This window comes from Manis javanica, chromosome 7 (genome assembly GCF_040802235.1).
Source record: "Manis javanica isolate MJ-LG chromosome 7, MJ_LKY, whole genome shotgun sequence".
In the NCBI taxonomy this organism is placed as follows: Eukaryota; Metazoa; Chordata; class Mammalia; order Pholidota; family Manidae; genus Manis; species Manis javanica.
In genome coordinates this window covers 45,073,558-45,089,140 of record NC_133162.1, presented here as the reverse complement: position 1 = coordinate 45,089,140, position 15,583 = coordinate 45,073,558, and the positions used below count along the sequence as shown (strand labels likewise).

General features: G+C 49.6%; 1 protein-coding gene across 7 annotated transcripts in view; it reads left to right on the top strand.

The window, feature by feature from the left end:
• The first annotated feature begins 9,363 nt into the window (after positions 1-9,363).
• The window catches only part of ADAMTS14 (ADAM metallopeptidase with thrombospondin type 1 motif 14), an 86,068-nt gene continuing 79,848 nt past the window's right edge, over positions 9,364-15,583 (top strand). For 4 of the 7 annotated variants that reach the window (XM_073240899.1, XM_036998986.2, XM_036998985.2 and 1 more), the window contains exons 1-2: positions 9,366-9,708; positions 11,398-11,840. In XM_073240899.1, the coding sequence (XP_073097000.1) occupies positions 9,627-9,708; positions 11,398-11,840 (525 nt within the window). In that variant the 5' untranslated portion in view covers positions 9,366-9,626. Of the gene's footprint in view, positions 9,709-11,397; positions 11,841-15,583 lie in introns of all 7 variants that reach the window. The other 3 variants (XR_012133189.1, XM_073240898.1, XM_036998983.2) reach the window with 2 other exon arrangements.

Here is a 15,583-nt window from a genome sequence, read left to right as displayed (position 1 = left end):
AGTTCACAGTTATGAAGCCAATGAATAATTTCAGCACACAGAGAGAGAGGCCCACAGATCTTTGTCCAAGGAATAGATGTGACAGAAGAGGTAGTGACTGAATGATCTGCTGGTAGGAGAGTGGGGTGGTTCTGTGTCTGGGAGTGTCTCATGGGGGAGGTGACTACTAAAATAGGATTTGAAGGAAGAGTCACAGCTTGCCAGGTGGCGACATGGGAAAAGTCACTGCAGGCTGAGGAAACAGCCTGTGGAAAGTCCTGGGGGCTGAGTCATGGATGGTCCTGCTCTGAGACACTGCAGAGGTGACATCATCCACCCACTGCTTAGAGCTACTCAACCCGTAACTTCCCAGCCAGAGTTTTTCTCTTGCTGGGCAAATGCTGGAGGTCATACAATATCATCCCCATCGCCGGAAGCACAAGCAGGTATACGTTCAGGCCATCTGAGTTTAGTTCGAGGTCTGTCAGTGGAGAGCAGAGCTGGAGGTGCAGATGTTTACTATGATCTGGGCAGCACTGGCCGCAGTGCCAGGCATGGAGTTTGTGCTCCAGGAATGTTTGCAGCCTTCTCCATGGCCAGATGGAGGGTAAAGGCCTCTCCCTCTCTTAGAGGACACATAGATGATGACTTTCAATTCATGATGATTAGAAATTAGGACTGAGAAAAGCTCTGTGGAAACGGAAGGCAAGAACTTCATAGGCAAAGCATAGGTACCTGTGTTGCCCCCAGGTTGAAAGGGGGCAGGTCATCCTGGAAATGCACAAATGTAGATTACCTCCAACCAGTCGGCCCTTTGAGTGGACATAGAGAGGAAGGCTTTCTCAGTCACTGAGGGCGTTCAGTTTTATGGGGCTAAGGAGGCAGAAATGCCAATAATATTATGCCTTTCCTGCGCCTGGCTTTTAAAGAGCTTCCAGATATATGACTGGTATTGTGTTGGTACCTCCATAATGGGAGATAGATATTTCTATTCTCATTTTCCAGATTTAGAAAACTGAGGCTCAATGAAGGGCTGTAACCAAGGGTAACCTATTGGAGCAAAGTTGGCCTTGGATGGAGAGAAAAAAGTCACCAATCCACTATCAAACTGTTCCCCCGTTATGTGGAAAATATGTAGAAATAGAATAGTACTCTGTTTTTCTTAAATATATATATTAAGATGTATACCTTTGTATTATATTTTATGTTGACATAATTTTTATTTATATTATATATTATAGTTATTAAATATATAATAAATTATTCATTTTATATTATATATATTTTATAGTATATAATATATAAATTATATATTTGGGTATAGATTATATAAATATGAAGTACACTATAAAGATATATATCTATATATATATATATTTGAAAAGACAAGGAATATTATTATAAGGACCTTTTCCACTATATTTTAATGCTTTCTTCTTCTGGGCTCTAAAATACCCCAGTACAAAACTATGGTTGACTCTCAAGCCACAGTGTGAGTGAGGAGTTTGAAAGCAGGTTTTACATCTCACTAGCTTTCTAATTCTAAGGCCATTCCTGCTGTTCCTGCCCCCTCACAGAACCTTCCAGTGGCTGCCAAGAGCCCTCTGGATGGGCCAGAACCCTTCCCTCCACTTTTGAGGCCCACAAGTTTGGATCCGTGCCCACCTCTCTCCACCAGCTCCTGGGCACCTCCTCCAGGAAGCACTGCTGACTGCTCAAACATGGGTTTGGTGACCTCCTTCCAGATGGCCGACCCCTTGCCTGTGACCTTCACTAGATGGTGAGCTCAGAACACACAGACTAGCCTGCCATAGCCCCTGGGCCCCCTGTGTCCAGCACAGAGCTGGGAGAGGAGGATATGCCAAGGGTTTGTTAGATGTTGACCTGGGGTGGAAGGTGGAGCAGAAAGAGGATGGGCCGTGGGGACGAGGGGGCACCCTGACTGGTTAGAGCCAGCAGTGGGAGACATGCCCAGCTCTGGCATTTCACTGAATTGGCCCATTTTGGAAGGGTGGCACCATCCTTTGTTTCCCACTGTTCACTCTCCTACCTCTCTTCGGATAGAAACCCAAATTTGTTCATATGAACAGCCATGTGCTTCTGAAAGAGGACCTCAGCCCTTGTCAGGGACTGGCTAAGGAATTGGCTGGGGTAATTCTGGACACTGAGACTTGAAGGCAAATTGCTGCAAGGGGGCCTCTGGAAGGCTCTACCTTGTTCTCCTAAAGGGATACAAGAAAATACAGAAATCTATAGGGCAAATGTCCTGGTTTCCTCAACAAAAAAAAAAAATGGAGAGAAAAAAAAGGGAGGAATTGTTTAGATCAGGGGTAGATAAACCTTTTCTATAAAGACCAGGTAAATATTTTAGTCTCTGCAGGCCATCCTGGCTCTGTAGAAACTACTCCATTCAATCTTCCTAGCACAAAATGAACCAAAGAACATGTAAACAAATGGAAGAGGCTGGGTTATTTACAGCAACTGGCAGTGGGCTGGATTTGGCCCTAAGTGCAGCTTGCCCACCCACCCATGGTTTAGATTAAAAGAGAATTCTAAGACCCATCAACCAAATGCAATGTGTGGACTTTGTTTAGACCCCAGTTTGAATAGACCAAATCTTTAAAACAAAACTAAACAAAAACTTTTGTGACAGTTGGAGAAATTTAAGCAATGATTGGATATAAGATAATTTTAAGGAATTATGGTTAATTTTGTTAGGTGTGACAAAGACATTATGATTTTGTTATTGATGTTTTGTTTTTGTTTTTAAAGAAGAAAGAGTCTTTATCTGTTAGTTACTGACACCGAGAGATGATGTCTGAAAGTGCTTTAAAATAACCCAGTGTGTGGAGGGGAGGGGATAAAAATGAAATAAGTTTGGCCATCTGCTAATGATTAAAGCTGGGCTTTGGGTATTTGGGGGAAGGGTGTCTTCATTCTAGTCCATCTGTGTATGTTTGGAAATTTGCATAATAAAAATTTAAAAAGGGGAGTACAATAAAGAATTCCCTCTTCCATTGCCTCTGGCCATCATTGCATCTGGTGAACAGATGCTGCCTGTTGCTAGTGCAGCCATTTTGTGACTAAGAGGAGACAAGCCTGAGGATGAGATTAACCACCAAACAAGACAAAGTAGAAAAAGGAAGGACCTGGGGTGCTGGATGATTCTGTTGGGCTGCCAAATTAACAAGGCTGGCATAGGCATGCTTCTATATTCCATATTGGGGTAATAAATTAAGCCATATTAAATTTTTTTTAATTACATGTAGTGCAACTGTTCTACAGAAAGAAACAGAATAGATAATGCCCCTCTTTGCTGCAGGATGCCACCCACAGCATCTAAGAGGACACCAGGCTTAGAAGAAAGGCTTGTGAGAAATGGATCCTTGCCAAATCAGTTCTTCCATCACACCCAAGGGGGATCCAGGAAATGAGAAAGGCCTACCTCCATTGAACCCCAATGGGCCAATGTCAGGGGCTACACAGGATGCTGATATTGCAACCATACACCTACAGTTCTGGAAGAGGAAATGACAGAAACAGAGTTCCCAAAGGACAGCTGGCCTTCCTGGCATCCCTCCTTACAAGAACAAAGAGACCTCCTCTCCCTGAACCCCTCAACACACAGTAACCAAACCACACAATATCTATACGCAGGGCACAAACAAGCATTGTTTCTAACTGATCTCATGGTTCAGCTGGTCTCAGGGGTATCAGCTGTTCCATAATGCATGACAAATCACTGTGGTTAACTTAACCCATCCGGGTCTCCTAGATACGGCCATTACGCACTTGTCAAAAAATGTGAGGGGGAATGCCGTGGGGAAAAGGAGAAGGGTGATGCAGAGAAAGGCCACGAGGCATGGTCTCTGGTTCCTCTGGACATGCCTGGAGCTCTGTCCAGACTCAGAGTTCAGATGCTACTTGAAGCCAGGCTCTGGAGATTGGGGCTATAAGGTGAGTGTGGCAGCCTTCCATAAAAAGCAGGTCGCAGATACTTAGTTTATCATCAGTGCTAATCTGGTTCCGATTTCCAAGACTTTGCTAAGAACAGTGATTCTTAAATTTGGGTCTGCATCAGAAACCTCTGGAGGGCTTGTTAAAACACAGATTTCTGGACCTACCACCTGAGTTTCTGATTGAGTAAGTCTTGGGTGGGGCCCAAAAATTTGCATTTGTAACAAATGCAAATGAGGTGATTCTGATTGTGCTGGACTGAGGGACCCTGAGAACTACTAGCCTTGAAGTTCTGAGCAGGATGGTGGCTCTCTGGTATCAGGAGGAAGAGTTACAAACTTTTCTTCTCCCTTTGGGCTGAGGTGGAAACCAATGACGAATGGCCAAAGGTACCATGGTCCTGGGTGGGAGGAACCATGAGTGGTGATACTCTAAGGTCATTTGACCAGGGACCAGGAGTCTTGGGGTACTATTCTGCCCCTGACCAATTTCACTTGCATGCTCTCTGCACCTCAGTTTACTCCTCTGTAAAATGAGCAGATGGACTTTCTGTATGTATTATAGTTTTCACGTGTACAGAAAAATTTTGTTTTTTTTTTATTTTGGTATCATTAATCTACAATTACGTGAAGAACATTATGTTTATACAGAAAGTTTTTAAAAAATAAAAGCTTAAGACAAAATGAACTAGGAGACCTCTAAGGAGATGAGGGTGGGAGACTCTCACATAGGAAGTACTCAGAAGCTTGTGGGTTGGAATCCGACTTGGGTGTGAATATGACTTCAATATTAACCAGCTTCAAGTACTGACTGGGGCAAATCGCCTGACCTAGCAAAGGCTGTTAAGTGGGGACAAGGATACCAACTTGCAAAGTGGTTGTGAGAACCAAGGTAAATATGAAAATGCCTGGCCATAAGGGGCAGCTATGATGATTGCTTTTGTTATTTTTAATACCTTTACATGGCTTGGTGGAGCACAAAGGCAGCTCATCTCTCCCATCCCTACCTGACTATGTGGAGTCTGGCGACCTTTGTGTTGATGGCAGAATCAGAACTTGCAAGTTCTCCTCTGTCCTGGGAAATGCTTAACTCCCCAAACTTCGCACGAACCATTCTGTCTCCAACTCCCATTTAGTCGATTATTAATATAACTAATACTTAGTTCAATTGATTTGAGGGCCCACTAGATGCCAAACACAGGACAGGCACTGGGGGTACAATGAGGGAAAAAATTTAGACAAGTTTCCTTCTCCCGGTGGAACTCACAGTCTGGAGGGGAAGCAGATGTTAATTTTTGAACTGCACAGCATCAGGTGAAACTCAATAGTGAGAGTGCTGTGAAGGAGACGGAGGGAGGGCAACACCTAGGGATTTGACCTAGTTGGGAGGGTGGACAGGCTTCAGGAGTGATGACTGGAAGGATGTCTGAAGGGTAAGCAGGAATTGACTGGGTGAAGAGGGAAGATAGAGCATTCAGGGCAGAGATAACAGCTTGTGCAAAGGCCCTGAGGCAGTATGAGCATGGTGCATACAAGAGCTAGGCTGCAGGGCTGTGAGTGGAGGAATGTGGAGACAGGAGGGTCAGCAGGACCACCCCATATAGAGCCTCATGGACTGAACTGGGGAATCTGGTCTTTATTCCCAGAGAAATGGAGTCTTTGGAGGTTTGAAGGTACTTGAAACATGGATATGTGTTTCAAGTACCTAGGATGCAGTTGGAAAAGAGGTTTCGGGAGCTGGGGGTTGAGGGGGAATATGTTAGACAAACTATGGTACTGCCCAGTGAAGGGATGCTGGTGACCTGGGTGGGTGGGAGGTGCATTTGAGATGGAAATAGCAGTATTTGGGGGGTGCTTTGGGGTAGACTCCATAGGGCTTGGAGGTGACTGATGTGGTGGGTGAGAGAGGTGACTAAGGTGGCTCTGGCTGTCTGGCTTCCTAACTGGGTGGATGGTGGCTCTCCCTGGGCAAGGCTGGAATTCCCTTTCTGTCCTAAGTATGTCAGAGCCCAGCTGGTCACTGGTCACACCAGGGATATAAGAAAGAGGTCCCTGTGTGTGTTTCAGGGTAACAAGTGAAGTGCTTAGCACAGCATCTGGTACTCAGCAAATGGCAAGCACTTGCTGGGCCCCCTGAGCTGTTGTGACAGCACTGTGCCTCCCACTGTGTTGCTCCTTCCCCAGTCCATCCCACCCCAAGGAGGCTCCTGGCTTCTTGCCACAGGGACCTGTCTCCAGCTGACTCTCACTTCCTCGGCGGGGGGGTGGGGGGGCATCTGGGAGTCCCTGTAGAGGGGGGCAGATTTTTGTTGTCTCACCTCTTAATCTTGGAAGGTGGAGCAAGAAGGTTGAGAGCTGGCACTGGGAGAGGCTGGGCTTCTGAAGCCTTGGTTCTGAAGCCGCGGGCTCTGGCCCCACTACTCACCGTGTGACCAGAGGCAAGTGCCTTTCCCTCTCCAGACCCCAGTTTACCTAACTTGTAAAATGGAGGTGGGGCATTGGATTGGAGACAGTCTCAGAGACTAGTTCCAACTCAGGGGTTTTGTCTACACTCAAAGAAGAATGGGTGTGAGGCAGAACCTCCTTCCAGGAAGTGGAGGACAGTTATCACTTACTGAACACCTACTATGTCTACAGTTAACACCCATATCATAGATGAGGAAACGGAGGCTCAGGGCTGGCATTTCAGTCAGGGCTTTCTGATGCCTCCTGACCTTGCATGAGGTCAGGGCGTGCTCGTGCATGGCAAGCTGGGCCCACCACCAGGCCAGTGCTCAAGCCAGTCCCCCTCTCCACCTCTCCTGTGGAAGGCTCAGCTCAGACCTGTGTCTTCCATGAAACTTTCCCCTGAGCCCCTCTCCTTCCAGGATCCCCATTGCCCTCATTAGTGACCTTGCTCCTTCATTCAGGGCACACTTCTCTATCCCTGTCTTACCTGGGTTCAGCCTTTCTCATGTACCTGTCATATCTTCCAATTGGTTGCTGCCTGTGTGATGTGCAAACAGCAGGGCCTTGGATGGAAGGAATGTTGGATAAGTACTGGAGCGCCATCACTGCGAGGGCAACACCCAAGTCACTCTCTCCTGTGCAGAATCCCGGGGTGAGAGACTGGGAACCCAGAATTTGCCTACCTAGGAGGGTCTCCAGCTGATGCCTGTAGATACCTTTATTTGGCCCTGTTCATTTCCAGAAACAGGGCTGGCCACCCAGCCATTCATTTCCCCTACTTTCTGTTCCAGACTCTGAGCTATGCTCCCATGTCCCCTCTTCCTAACAAAGGCTTCCTCAGTAGAAAAGAGCTTGGACATACAATACTTGCCAACAAAAGCAACCATTGTAGCCCCAGGGAAGGGAGTGGGGGTAGAGAACCAGGATGAAGTTGCTTTTTGCTCTGTTTGCCAAGACTGGGTCCTGAGTCAAGCTGCTGGGGTCCCAGCTGTAATCTGTCCCTCTTGATTTACCAAGTCTAAGGCTGGAAGAATGGGGTGGAGTCTGGGGAGAGGGCTCAGGTCCCCTGAGTTTTCTAGGAAAGCTTCTCTGGAATGGCCCTGCAGTAAATTAGTAATCATGTGCTGTGATTTTTCCCTTCTGTCCCTACAGGACCCCTACTCTGCAGCTGGGAAAACTGGGACCCTGAGAAGGGAGGCCATTTTATCCTGAGCTCATTTAGTGGGTTCATGGAAGGCCAAGTGGAGATAGTTTCTGCCTGGTCATCTTATGGGCGCTCCTTAAGTTCCCAACACGCAAACACTCAAAGCCCCCCACCCCGTCACATTCTCCTGCCATCAGCCCTCACGCACAAAACCACAGTCTGGCTCCTGACTTCACAGATCGTAAAGGACCAGAAAAAGGAGAAAGGGCTCTTCTTCCTGAATGTAATATAGATCAGTTTGGTGGTTCTGTTTCCAAATAATTAATTTGGATGCTGTAATGTTACCTGGAATAGAATACACTCTGCATTTCCACAGGACTCTAAAGTTTATGTCTGACTCCTGTGATCCTCATAATTTACCCTTTGACAGATGAGGTACTGCAGCCCAAAATGGGAAATGATTCGTGCTTGGTCACATGGGCTGTAGTTGGCAAGGTTAAGCCTAGGAGAGTCTCTTGACTCCTCATCTTATCTCTTTCTCCAGCTCAGCACTAGACTGTGGTTCTGATGCAGCCCTGCTGCTAATGAGCTGTCTGACCTGGGACACATCACTTCAGCCCTCCAAACCTGCTTCATAAATGCACTGGCCCTCCAAAACCTTGACATTTCTTCATTCCACAAGCACTGCTTCTCAGGAGGCCCTGAGCCAGGTCCTGAGGCCATGAGGATGAGGAATCCAGCTCTCTGCCCACAGGCAGACCCCAGCAAGGGTATAGACTGGGTGTCCTGTGGGGCACAGAGTGCAGGAACCCAAGGCCTTTCTCGGGGGATCCAGGGATTCCTAAGAGAAGTCTGATTAGAGAATTTCCATCCATAGTTTGTCCTCCCTTTAAGAAAACCCCAGAACAAAATGTTTCAACTCAAAAGTAAAAAGATTAGGGGTCTTTATACATTATATACAAAGATTCTTACTCCATAACTCTTAAAAACACAACCTCCTTTTTCCAATTCCCACCTCTGGATTGCTTGAAATACAGTTCATTTGCAAATTGCATTGAACGCATTTATAGAGTAAAGCAGGAGTTGGGCTGTTTGCCCTGACTACTGAACTAGTCTCAGTAACACTGTAAACCCAGCTTCCACTCTTATCTCTCAGTCTCTTGGTTTCTCCCACCCTGGGCTGTGGCAGGTGCTAAAGGTGTCAGGGATGGAAGTGGAGGACAGTTATCACTTATTGAACACCTACTATGTCTACAGTTAACACCCATCTCATAGATGAGGAAAAGGAGGCCCAGAGCTGGCATTTTAATCATGACTATCTGACATAAAGTGAGGGCTCTCTCCTCACCTTACTCAGCCCTGCTCTTGGCTAGGGTACAGGTGCTCACTGTGCCTGGGGGCCCAGGGGGCTGTAGTCTGCAAAATGGTAGATCCAAAGGGTCGAAGGTTAGTCGCAGGGCCTCAAGCCCATTAGGAGAGAAAGAAGGAGGAGAGGGGCGCTGCTCACACTCTCCCCACCCAGAGGCGGTCGGACATCCTTCTGCCCGGCGGCTCTGGAGAGTGGACCCTATGGTCAAGAGAACGAGGAGCCAAGGAGAGCGTTTACAGGCCGTCACTCCGGAGAAGCCCATGTTGCTGGGCGGGAAACGCGCCCGGGGCACCCGGGGCCCCAGCTTTGGCTACGCGTGGCGCTTCCGATCCCGCCGGCCGCCCGCAGCGGCACTTCTCGTCCCCGCGCCCCGCCCCCGGGCGTGCTGCGCCCCCCGCCCCGCCCCGCTCCGCCCCGCCAGTGTGCCCACCCCCGTCCAGCCCCACCGCCCCCTTGCCCGGCTCCCGCCGCGTCCCGGGGCGGCGCGGCGCGGCCGGACGGAGCGGCAGGCAGTTGGCACCGAGGCGCTGGCGCTTCGGTCGCTCGGCTCTCCCACCCGCCCGCAGCCTCAGGCGCGTGGAGCCGGCGGTCCAGGCGGCGGCGCGGCGCTGGGGGCCGGGAGCCGGAGGGCGGGAGGCGGCGGCGGCGGCGGAGGCCGGCCCTCGGGCAGCCGAGGGTGCGCTCCAACCTCTCCGGCAGCCGGGACTCGGCCCGCGCCCCGCTCGGCCACATGGCCCCGCTCCCCGCGCTGCTGTCCTGTCTGTTGCTCCTGCCCTGTGCGCTCTGCGCCACCGCGGGCAGCAGGACCCCAGGTGCGTGCGGGTCGGGTGCGCGGCGGGGCAGGGGTCCGGGATGCCCGAGGGCCAGGGTGGCCCGAGGGTGCCCAGGGAACCAGGCAGCGTTGAAGCTGGTGGGAGGTGGTGCCCACACTGAGGCTGAGTTCTCTTTTCTTCCTCTTGTGCCACCTGAGCTGACCCGAGATTTCTCTTCCCTTAAAGCCCAAAGGTAGAGAGAGACCCCAGGAGAGGGTTTGGGAATACTGAGTCTCTTCTAAGCATCTGTGTATCTCTCTCTCTGTTTATCTTTTACTCAGCATAGGTCTATCTTTAAGGTCTTTTCTGTCTCTTAACTTGTGGGCGTGTGTGCGCATGTGTGTGTACGTGTTTGCATGTCTCTGTCGCATCGAATCAGGCTGGCAGGTGGTTGCCCCACACCCGGGAGAGCATCCGGCACTCACACTCATGCACAGAAACACACCTCTACCCTCTATCCCAGTATTCTCACACTGTATGCAGACCGCTGCTTACACTACTTACACACAGATGCACTTCACCCGCACCTGCAGCGTGGGACTCTGAGCGTGGGGAGGGTACTCCAGTCATTTCCAGTCAAGGTGCTTGCTTGCCTGTGAGCTTTTTACATGTACCAAAATGGGATTCCCTCTAGCAGAAGTCTTGGGGGGCTTTTGCTGTAATGGTAAAAACCAGAGGATTGTCAGCACTCCCCCACCCATAAACTGCCTCTATTTAACCTCCCCACCTCCATATAACCCACACGGGCATGGGGGATTTTCAGGACCTGTCATTTGTAGGTTTTATCAGTACTGTGAAGGGGGATTGGGGAGGCAAGAGATAAAGCTGTGTGGAAATGAAAATTCCTCCCAAACTCATATCCATGAATCACCAGGCCTGGAAGCCAGGGAGCTGTCATTCCTGCCTGGCCTGGCTGGGCTCAGAGAGAGCTGTGTGAGGACGGGGCTGCTGGCATGCAGCCTGGAGCATGGGGCCATGACCTCACATTTAATTCAGTCTGAGTGGGCAGGTCACCCCATACGTCTCCTTTTATTTTTGAAGATCTATATTTACTGGGCTTGGTGCTGGGCCAGGTAGAAATCTCTGCAGCCACTGTGCTGCTTAAAAAAGTTTTCTTTCTAAACTTGGAAAAACAGAACCTGTATTCCCTCCTTTCCCTCTCTGGCACCACCTTTCTCCTTGACAGGCACCCAGGATCCCCTGGGTTTCTAGGTGTGTTTGTTTTGTAGGCTGTGTTCCAAGAGCCTGGAGTAGAGGGCCCTGCCCCACGCTGGGCTGGTGACTTCAGCACACTAGGGGAGTTGGGGCAGGTCTGGCCTTCCCTCTCTTTGCCCTGGGGGCTTTCAGGGAATTTCAGTCATTTCCTCTGTGGTGCCCCAGGTTGGAAGGCTTGTTGCTAGAGTGACAGGACTGTTTGGCATCATTTGTTTCCTTCTGTTAAGTTTAACAAGGACCTGGGGACTACAGGGAGCAATTTGTGTCCACAGAGTACTTGAACACCATTCATCCAAGAGCAGAGATCGAGGGCTTAGGAAGCACTGGAAGGGAGACGGCTGAATTTGAGCTAAGAGGTCCCTCCAAGGTGACGCTCCAAGTGGCAGATCCTCTCTTGCCCCCATGGGATTTCTGGCTTCCGCTTACCTCTGCACAGACTATGTTGAAGTAACTATTTTTGTTTACTGCCAACAGAGCTGCGCTTCTCAGGAAAGCTCAGTGACTATGGTGTGACAGTGCCCTGCAGCACAGATTTTCGAGGACATTTCCTGTCCCATGTGCTGTCTGGGCCAGGACCAGCCTCTGCAGGGAGTGCGGTAGTTGACAGACCATCTGCACCACCACCACACTCCAGTCACCACCGGGTGGTCCGCAGCCCCTTGCAGAGCAGAAGAGCCACCCTGCAGCCTGGCCGGGTGGGGAGCTACTCTCTCTACTTCAACGTTACCGTTTTTGGGGAGGAACTGCACTTGCGCCTGCAACCCAACCAAAGGCTGGTGGTGCCTGGAGCCTCTGTGGAGTGGCAGGAGGATTTTCAGGAGCTGTTCCGACAGCCTTTGCGGCGGGAGTGTGTCTATACCGGGAGTGTCACAGGCATGCCAGGGGCAGCTGTCGCCATCAGCAACTGCGATGGATTGGTAAGGAATGTGCCCAGTATCCCCTGGGTTTCTCAAGCTGCATTTTTAAAAATTGAAGTATCGTTGATATACAATCTTACATTGGTTTCAAGTATATAACACAGTGGTTCAGCAGTTACCCATTTTATTAAATCCTCACTCCCTCAAGTGCAGTTACTATCTGACAACACAGGAAGATGTTAAGAATCATTGACTATATTCTCCATGCTGTACTACCATCCCTATGACCAGCTTATATTATGATTGAGAATTTTTGTGCCCCTTTATCCCCCTCCCTCTCCCCACATCTCCACCCCAGCCCCACCCACCTGATAGCCACTAGTCAATTCTTGGTATTTATGAGTCTACTGTGTTTTGCTGATTCTGTTTTGTTTTGTTTTTAGATTCCACAAATAAGTGAAATCATACGGTATTTGTCTTTCTCCACCTGGCTTATTTCACTGAGCATAATACCCTCTAGACCCATCCATGTTGTTGCAAATGGCAGGATTTTTTTTTTTTTGTTATCTTAATGTACAGTTACTTGAACAACATTATGGTTACTAGACTCCCCCTATTATCAAGTCCACCCCACATACCCCATTACAGTCGCTGTCCATCAGCATTAATAAGATGCTATAGAATCATTGTCTTCTCTGATGGCAGGATTTTTTTTGAATGGCTGAATAATATTCCATTGTACATATGTACCATCATCTTTATCTTTAGCCTTTCATCTATTGATGGACACTTAGGTTGCTTCCATAACTTGGCTATTGTAAATAATTCAGCAATAAATGTAGGGGTGCCTCTATTTTTTTGAATCAGAATTTTGTTTTCTTCAGGTAAATTCCTAGAAGTGGAATTACTGGGTCCTGTGGTATTTTTATTTTTAGTTTTTTGAGGAACCTCTGTACTGCTTTCTAGAGGGGCTGCACCAATTTATATTCCCACCAACAATGTAGGGAGGTTCCCTTTTCTCCACATCCTCGCCAACACTTGTTATTTCTTCTCAAGCTGCATTTGGCCCCTTCCCTAGTCCCTGGCTACCTGAGCCAGGCCAACATAGTTTTCTCCTTGCCTCCCCTGTGTTTGAGACTCCTGTGAGCATGTTAGGCAGTCAGGGACTGTGCTGCCTTCCAGAAACAACCCTGCATCGTCTTCTGGACACCAGTCTCACATTCTGCCAGGTGTGAAGTGACCGAGTAGGATGGTGCCTAGTCTTGTTCAGCTCCTCACCATCTGCAGACATGCTGGGCCCAGAGCCTACCTGTTAGGGATCCCTGAGCGCTGAGACAAACATGGGTGTGAGAAGGCAGGCTCTAATGGGGTGAGTCCTGGCTGTGCCACTTACTAGGCCTGAGGCTTTGGATAGGTTACTTGCCCTCTCTCTGGTTCTTCCTTTATGCATGAAGCAAGGAATTATTCATTTTGCACCTAGTCATTGAATGTGTCCCATATGCCCAGCACTGTTCAGGCTCTGGGGGAAATGGCAGTGCCTGAGGCAGACATGGTCCCTGCCCTCAAGGGGCTGGTGCTGGTGAGGACAGTCTGACCTACCTCAGCAGGTGCATGGCCAGGGGTCAGCACTGCCTGACCCCTGGCCAAGGCTCTGTTGGTGTCAGCCACTGGTACTGTTCTTGGTGTTCCCTTGCGTCCTTCCTCATGCCCCACTGCTCTGCCTGAAGCCAGCCTGCTCTTTCCCGGTGCTCTGCTCTGTGAGTTCCCTTTCTCAGGACCCACTTCCTCTGCCTGGGTGTGGGGATCCCCCCCATCCATAGTTGACTCCATATTGCAAACCAGAAAGCCATGGTGGCTTCTCTCGCGCCCACTTCAGCTGGACCTCGGTCCCCTTGCTGCTCCGACCTCGGTGTGTGTGGTCCCCGTGGGCCTGTTGGGCAGCCCCAGGGCCCTGATGGGTATACTTCCTGTGGTCCTTACTTTGTCAGGTATGAGCTGATGGGTCCCAGGAAAGGACCTGCTTGCCCCTCTGCCCTTCAGTTTTAAGAGAGGGATGAGTCAGGTGTGGGGAGGGAAGAGGGCCTCCTTCCTCACTGGCAGGGCTGGGAGACCCTCTCGCCCTCTTCCCATCCTTCAGAGGTGCCTTCCTGCTGAATATCATGGTTGCTTCTGTCTAGGCCAGTCTTTCTCAGTCTTTTTTCATTATAACCCCCACAAAGAGACTTATAGACTTTTTTCCCCTAATCACCCCCCTATGAAATTTTAATACCAGAGATAATACTGAACATCTGTTTATAAACTATATGTGTATCTGTGCTTTATACATAAAAAGACTAATTTTTTTGCCCTCCAAAAAAGCTATTTTTGGCCCAGTGGAGACCCCCTATCACCCCTCTGTGAGGAAGCATGGTCTAGACAAAGTTGAGCATGTGCTGGAGTCACCAGGAATGCAAGGATTCTGGAGGTGCACTTCAAGAAGCCCCGGTTGTAAGGACAGCTGGAGAAGGCTATCCTCGTCCTAATGCCTGGGTGACCCTTGGCTGCCAGCCTGGCCTGGCTCTGTGGTTCCGGGCAGTGGGAGCCCTCAGCTAGTCTGCTGGCTAGTGTTGTGTTGTGAACACAAGTTTTGGTTGAAAATCCAAAGCAGCGTTTGGAATCACACAGGGATGCGGTGTCCATGCAGATGGAGAGACAGAAAGTGCTGGTGTAAACCAGTGGCTTGGCTGAATTATGTCGCAAACTCCTTCTAAAAGTCATTGACCACATACGCTGTAAACCATTCAGTGACAGGGCTGGGTGTGCCACTTCTTAGACTGTCTCTGTGAGTGTACACTGCTGAGCCATCTTTGGACTTAGAGGCCATGGGGCGGCATTTCCAGTGATAAGATTTAACTCTGCATCTTTATCTGGTCTCTGGATTTTGACCCTGTCTTGTTCAGTATCTGAAGTGTCAAAGCCATTCATTCCACAGTGTGACGAAGGTGTCAGTGGCTGATCATCCCCATCAATAAGTAACCACCCATCCCCTCTGCACCCTGAAAACCTCACCATTGAACCAACTTAGCATTCTGTTGATAACTTAGTTGATGCAGGGACAAGGTCCACGAAGAACTCTGACCTAGCACCCCATGAGGCAAGGTCTTGTGGCCACATGGAGTAGTGTCCACAGTGACAAGCTGTGGTCTGGCTGTTGGGGGTGGGAAGCTTCTTCGTGGGGCTGGGGTCAGCCATTGCCCAGCCAATGTTTCTGATGTCTGGTGGCCACTGAGCAAATGTTCTCATCAGCTGTGTAATCTGGGCAAGTCAGTCTCCATCACTGGGCTTTACTCTTCGCATTTGTACTTGATGCTCTCTGGCATGTGGAAATCAATTCTGTAGGACATTTGCAGAAGCCGGTCAGGTCTCGGAGGCTGTTCATGGAGGGGCTTCCAGAGGCCTGTTCTGCAGCGGAACTGAGGCTCTGGGAGTGGCTCCCCCCACTCCCTCTGCCCTTGGTTAGGTGAGAATATGGACCTCACAGGGCTGAGCCTTAGGCTGGGCCCCTGCTTGCCACCAGGCCACTGCTTGTGCCCTCAGTTGTCTTCAGAGGCCAGTCCCTAAGTATAGTTCCTAGGGGTCTCACCATCCAGGTCCCTGACAGGGGCCACAGCCCAACACAGAAGCTTCCCAGGATAGGGATTCCCTCAGTCCCAGCCCACTCCAGGAAACTGCCTCTGTCATGTGAGAGCCAGGGGCTGTTCACAGTGATGACCCACAGAGCCATCTTTGGACTCAAAGGCCACAGTGTGGCATTTATGATGACA